A 6,299-nucleotide genomic window follows, 5' to 3' on the forward strand; every position below is an offset into this window, starting at 1 on the left:
CTTCAGTGATGTCCAAATCAGGGGGAGTAATGTGTGTTGTACTCTTTTTCCTTTCTCTGGTTTCCCTTTTTACCACATTGGGTTTTGGGTTTTCCGGGAGAGGTTTTAATGAGGCAACATTAGCATGTTACAAACCTTATATGGTTATGGCATCCAAGGGGGAGTGTTATGAATCATGAAGTGGATAGTCCATAACCTAGACCATACAAGTTCAAGACTAGAGTCTATTGGGGGTTTACATCCAGCCACATGGAAGACCCATTCAACCTTAGTCTTTATGAGTTTGACCATGTCATTATGTAGAGTATCTTTGTAATCAATTCTCCTTTTGACTCCACCTTGTATGAACCACTATATATAGTGGTGTAATCAATAAGAAATATACAACACATTCTCACAAATCTTCTCTCAAATCTTAACAGCTATGATTTTGTCCTTTTTATCTAAATAATCTGAATTTGAAAAAAAAAACATTCTCCGGAGAGAGAATATGAGCCCCGGTAGCCACACGCGGTGAAAATCTAGTGTAGTGCGGATTCGAACTCGGACCCTTTGGGAATCTACGGAACTCCTTGACCACCCGACCACAAATGGTAAACCATTACTCGGAGAGAGAATGTGAAAGCCCTGGTGGCTACGCGCTGTGGAAATCTGGCGTGGTGCAGATTCGAACTCGGGTCCCTTGGAGATCCACATATCGCCTTGACCACCCGACCACAAACGCATTGTTAATTTTTTTAATCTGAATTTGAATATATTACACTAGTTGAATGATTTTTTGTTAAAGGGATTAAAACATTGTGTTATGACATTATTTGTTTTCCTAATGTACTATATAAAAAAAATCAATTCTATTTCTAATGTATTCAAGATACTTATTTGTTATTTCTTCATAAGGTAACTAATAGATATTGTGGTATAAGAAAGTAGAAAAGCTTGGAGTTTTTTTTATTATCTAAATAATCAAAATATACGCAAAAAAATAGTTATATATTTGGAAAAAAATTAGATATTTTTATCGTCAAAGAAATTTAGATAAAAAAAACATTTGTTGTTGGGAAAGAATTAAGAAAAACAGAAAGAAAATTTCCAGATTCATATAATAATATATTTACTCTGCAAAAAGACAAAAACAGAGTCTCTCTCTCCCCTTTTAAAACCCCCCTCTGTGCCTTTTACCAAATCCACACCATTATCAAGTCCACCACAGATAGAAGGAGAAAGGGATTTAACTCAGAGATCAACTTCTCTCCTCCCGATACAAAATCCCTGAGATTCCTTCTCCAAAACCCACATCGAATCCCACCTCAGATCCCCACAATGCTCCAACTTTTATCTTCCTCTGTTTTCTTCTTCTTCGTGTAAAAAAGAACATCAACCACTGTTGTTTGATTTCTCTCATTGCTTTTTTTTTGCTATGGAACTGGCTAAATCTCGATTGTACATGTGTAATTGCTTTTCCCCAACAAGATTCTCCGATTACTCTGTAGCTGGAAGTGACTATCCAGACGCCATAGGAGCCATCAATTTCAATTTCAATTCGATTCCCAATTCCTCTTATTTTTCTATTCGATGCTTATGATCTTCAATCTCAATTTCAAATCTTTTTATCACTAAAAAAGAATGTTGTGTGCGTCATCTTCTTCCTTTGGTCATGCATCTATGACTATGGCTTCTTCACCACTTTCCAGATTTGTTGGTACTACTCTCAGGTGAGATCCCCATCTCACTTCACTTATGCTCTTTTATATACGATTGAAAGATTGGGTCTTTTAAGCTGTTTACCATCATCAGGTGTGATGATCAACGTCGTCCTTCTTCTTGGAAGATGAGGAATCCGATTAGAACTTCTGCTTACCCTCTCTTTCTCAATCAGCTTAACAAAGACTCAACAAGACCCAACACTTACAAAGAGGTTTACTTATGCAAAAAAAAAAATGATTCCTCTGTTTTGGTGTTTTCATAAGGTTTTTTTTTTTTGCTTATGTTTCTGTTTATTGGTTTACTTCAATTGACAGGTCACTAAGCCCTTTCGCCAGATCTTTGCTCAAGAGATCTCTACACAATCGAAAGACGATGATATTTCGATTGCTAAGGTATATAAGAAATTACTATTCTTAAGGTATAATCTCTGTCTTTTGATCATTTGCTTGCTTGAGACCGCGAACATGAGTTGCCAAGTCTCATGCTTTTGATTAAGCAAAAACACTTTTGGTGAATGTTTCTATTTATGTCATATACCCTTGAGAAGCTTTTTTTTTTAACTCATATGCTTATTATGGAAATGGACTCACAGGTTCTCTTGTACATTGCTGCTGAAGATGAAGCCTTCTTGGCTTTTAACCGGGAGATGGATGCTATGTCTTTCGTAAAAGAGAACCAATCTGATTCTGAGGAGGAGCAGGAAAGTGTCCAAGACCAATCTTATCCTAGTAAGACAGACTCTGAGGAGCACCTACTGCAGTTGGATGGAAAGAGCATATCCGAATGGCTGAGTGAGCTAGACGCAATCTCCAAAGAAGTAGAGGCAGAACTAGTCTCACGAGACATCGGCTGCCACTCGGTTCAAATTCTCGAAGCTGTGAACACAGTTCTCTTCGACACGAGAGGCTTCGAGAGGACATCAAAACGCTTGGCGTTAGACCCCAAGTACTCCTACCTTCACTCTGTACTTAACTCTAGATGCGGCACTGGTAAACAAAATGATTTATCTCCTTTTTCAGCTTTCTTGACTTTAGATCCGAACCTTCAAATGTGTTTTTTGTTATCTTTTCCATGTTGCAGCATTCTTGTTTAGCGTTATATACATTGAAGTTTGCCAGCGTCTCGGCTTGCCTATCGTGGGAGCTCGAGTTGGGGAAGAGTTTTTGATTTGGCCTAAGACTGAGAATCCTGAAGAACTCTTTAGTGAAACTTCAGGACAGAGCTTGTTTGCTATTATCAATGGAAGGTGCGTTGATGATCCTGGTTCAATGGCATCGGATTTAACCGGAAAGTCACTTCTAGGCCTTGATGTTGCTACAAACAGAGACATCATAGGGATTGCTCTCGCCAACTTGATTGTAAGTTCTATCAACTACACATTCTTTATCTTCAATATGTTTTTCAGACTGATACTGATTATATTATATTTTCCTTTTGGTTTGTTTTTTAGAGGGTTCACTGGAGACGTGCTTCGAAGCCATCACCTGGACTAATGCTGACTTCTCCTCTTAGTCAACTTAATAGCGTCAGTGTTTCTAATTTTCCACTGTTGCGGCCTCAAGATCTTAGGTACTAAATAACTTCATACAGGTTATCCTTTGATTTGTTTATCTAACATTCGGTTTTATGATGATTGAAGGTTGGCTATTGCGGCTGCTGAAAGGCTGTTGATTTTGGAACCTCTTAACTGGCGACTTCGAAGAGACCTTGGTATGATGCACTACTACGTCAGGTAAACAAACATTTTCTAAGTCAATAGATTAGTTGCTTGTATTCTTTAAACTTGGTATTGGTGGGTTTAGTTTGATGGAATGGTTTAATTCTTGAGCAGGCAATCTAGAGAGGCTATTCAAGAGCTGAGCATATGTATAGCCTTTGCATTTGACGAAGAAGAAGCAAAAGTGTTGACGCTTTTTGTTGAGAAACTTCATCTGCTCTCGTCGTTGAAGTCGCCCTTTGGCTCTGATCGCTTGGCCGTTCGCTGAGAACCCCCCTCTCTATCTCTCTCTACTTCACTTGTGAATACTCTTTTCTATTTCTCTTTTGTGTTTGGATAAACCCCTTTTGTGGGGAGACGTGTAACTTTTGTTGTGTGTAACTCTTTTACCTTCTTCTGATCAGAGTAATAATTGATTTCTCCCCATGGGAGAAACAAAACATGGCCTTTGAGTTTATTATGAAACAAACAAGTAAACAGTCCAAAACTAACCGGAATGAAATCTTGGTTTTCAGTTTCGGTTTAATTATGTTTTCTACACTCAACCTTTAAACCTAGCCCAGTACCTATTCTAACTTCTAAGTTCTAAGGTTTCAGTTTAAATCTAATATTAATTCCAAACCAGAAGATTGAACCAACTATCAGGATTGAATACTTCTACTGTACATACAATCTAAAATATATGAACATGCGAATTGTAATGGATTCTTCTAAAAAACATGGATGCATGCAGAGTCGCAAGAGTTAAGTGGTGGTCGTATAGCGGCGAGGACTAATTTAGTACATGTCAGTAAATTTGTCTCTATTGGGTTTGATTTTAGATAAGAACAGAGTTAATGTTATTTAGTTAGTTTAGGTCCATGCAGTTTTCATGGTATTCAAGTAACAAATTATATTAGTTACTTTGTGAGAAGATATTTTAAACTCATATAATATGGTTATAAGTTTGTTATATAGCACTAAATGCGTTTTTCTTGGGGCTAAACGGATCAGGACATATTAAGAAATGCAAGAGTCGCAAACACATACCATTTTGTGTATTATGTAACACCTGTACCATTACTTGTCATTCTTTCATCATATTTCTTATTGGTGATTATGCATTTTTTTTTTTTTTTTTAACCATAATGGGTTCGGGCCTTCGGCCTTAACCATGCTGTTTATGTGGGGGAGATTAAGTGTTTATGCATTTTAAGCAACAACTTTAATCATTTAAAAAGAAAAACATGCTGTCATCCATTTTACCTGTTTTGTTCTTACTGTTCAATTGTGAAAATCCCGACCATTATTGACCAATACATGTGTTATTACATTCTTTCCTTATGTATAAAGCTTGGTTAGGTGTTTTAGTAGCTTTGGCGATCCTACTTTGGTGTGTTATAACCTATGTTACATGAAAACGGAAGCGGGTGCGTGGAAGCGGAACCGTATGGAAACGCAGAAGCGAATTTTTTAAAAAAATTAGGAAGCGGATACGTGTTGGAAGCGTATCTATATATATATACATATATAAGAAGTTTTTTAAAATATAGAACTAAAAGTTATATTATTTAAATTTAAAATAAAGCATTTATTCATTTATAATAATTTTGAAATGATTTTATATTAAAACTATGAAAATACACATAAATTAAATTTAAAAGAAATTATTATATTAATTATTTTTAATACTTTAGAATTAATTGACATAATATATTTGAATATATGATTTATCTTTAATAAAAACCTCAATGCATAAAAATAATTTATAGTATTAATTTTAATATTTGTATATTTCTATTCTCTCTACTAAATACTATTAAAACTTGGATTTTATATAAATTAAAAATTATAATTTTATATTTTTATTGATATAAGATATTGTGTTTTTTTTATTAAAGAATGGAAGCGTGATTCCAAAACGGAATCGTAAGCTTCCAACGTGTTCTTAAAGAGAATATTTTAGAAGCGTTTTGGAAGCGAGATTCCGTAAGCTTCCATGAGGTTCCGATTCCGATTCCGGTTCCGAAACGGGAAGCGGACATCCGATGAAGCTTCCGTGCAACGTAGGTTATAACACTGTCATTTCCACCGAACATCCTAAAAAAATCCCATGAGAAACATCTGCAAACTAAAGCAGATTTAGAAAGTGATCAGTTATAACATTAGATAATTGAGAAATTCATGCGTTTCTTGAGAGTTAAAGGAGTATAAACTTCCAAAGTTTACCCACAAGAAGATATTGTTGTGAATGAAGAGGAGAACTTGTGTGTATTATTAGGTCGACTAACTGGTTTTTATATACATATGGTAATGACGGTCTAAGTACTGGATCGACATGAGATCGTACTTATCTTTAACTAGATAATGACTAGCAATACGTAAGACACCTACTATAATGTAGATAAACACAAGAGTAGATAGGCGCCAGTATGATCTTGCGGATGGGCTTGGTCCATCTTGCTACACGGGCTGATAAATGGGTCGATCATTAAATGGTTTATAACACTCCCCCTTGATCGACACATCCGGTCAAGGTTCATTCATGCTTTGGATGTTGCCTCATTAAAACCTCTCTTGACAAACCCAAAACCCAATGTGGTAAAAGGGAAAACAAGACAGGAAAAAAAGTACAACACATGAACTCCCCTTGATGAATGCATCACTGAAGATCCTTCAGTCGACGCATGCCTATCTTCCATATGAGCTTCTTGAACGTTGAGGTTGGTAGTGACTTGGTGAAGAGGCCGGCTGAATTCTCACTCGAACGGACTTGCAATACTTGGACCTCTCCTGCCTTCTGAAGCTCGTGTGTAAAGAAGAACTTAGGAAGAATATGTTTCGTCCTATCTCCTTTAATGTATCCATCCTTAAGCTGTGCGATGCATGCTGTGTTATC

At 36.3% G+C, this 6,299-nt stretch overlaps 1 protein-coding gene across 3 annotated transcripts; it reads left to right on the top strand.

The window, feature by feature from the left end:
* The first annotated feature begins 1,170 nt into the window (after nucleotides 1–1,170).
* LOC106312117 lies at nucleotides 1,171–3,863 on the top strand. 3 transcript variants are annotated; one of them, XM_013749518.1, is made up of 8 exons: nucleotides 1,171–1,714; nucleotides 1,800–1,915; nucleotides 2,019–2,096; nucleotides 2,297–2,693; nucleotides 2,785–3,062; nucleotides 3,155–3,273; nucleotides 3,344–3,436; nucleotides 3,536–3,863. In XM_013749518.1, the coding sequence occupies exons 1-8, from the start codon at nucleotides 1,624–1,626 to the stop codon at nucleotides 3,687–3,689; spliced, it is 1,326 nt and encodes a 441-aa protein (XP_013604972.1). In that variant the 5' UTR covers nucleotides 1,171–1,623; the 3' UTR covers nucleotides 3,690–3,863. The 3 variants fall into 3 exon arrangements, with proteins under 3 accessions (XP_013604972.1, XP_013604963.1, XP_013604981.1); XM_013749509.1 differs by having other exon boundaries at nucleotides 1,171–1,712; nucleotides 1,795–1,915; XM_013749527.1 differs by lacking the exon at nucleotides 1,171–1,714 and having other exon boundaries at nucleotides 1,795–1,915; nucleotides 2,019–2,122.
* Nucleotides 3,864–6,299: the final 2,436 nt, after the last annotated feature.

Source organism: Brassica oleracea, chromosome C1 (genome assembly GCF_000695525.1).
Source record: "Brassica oleracea var. oleracea cultivar TO1000 chromosome C1, BOL, whole genome shotgun sequence".
Lineage (NCBI taxonomy): Eukaryota > Viridiplantae > Streptophyta > Magnoliopsida > Brassicales > Brassicaceae > Brassica > Brassica oleracea.

Excerpts from the sequence above, each read along its gene's own strand:
- LOC106312117 (XM_013749509.1), top strand. The coding sequence starts at position 1,624 with ATGTTGTGTGCGTCATCTTCTTCCTTTGGTCATGCATCTATGACTATG. Across the intron at positions 3,274-3,343 it reads TTGCGGCCTCAAGATCTTAG|GTTGGCTATTGCGGCTGCTG; the intron begins GTACTAAATAAC and ends TGATGATTGAAG. Across the intron at positions 3,437-3,535 it reads ATGATGCACTACTACGTCAG|GCAATCTAGAGAGGCTATTC; the intron begins GTAAACAAACAT and ends ATTCTTGAGCAG.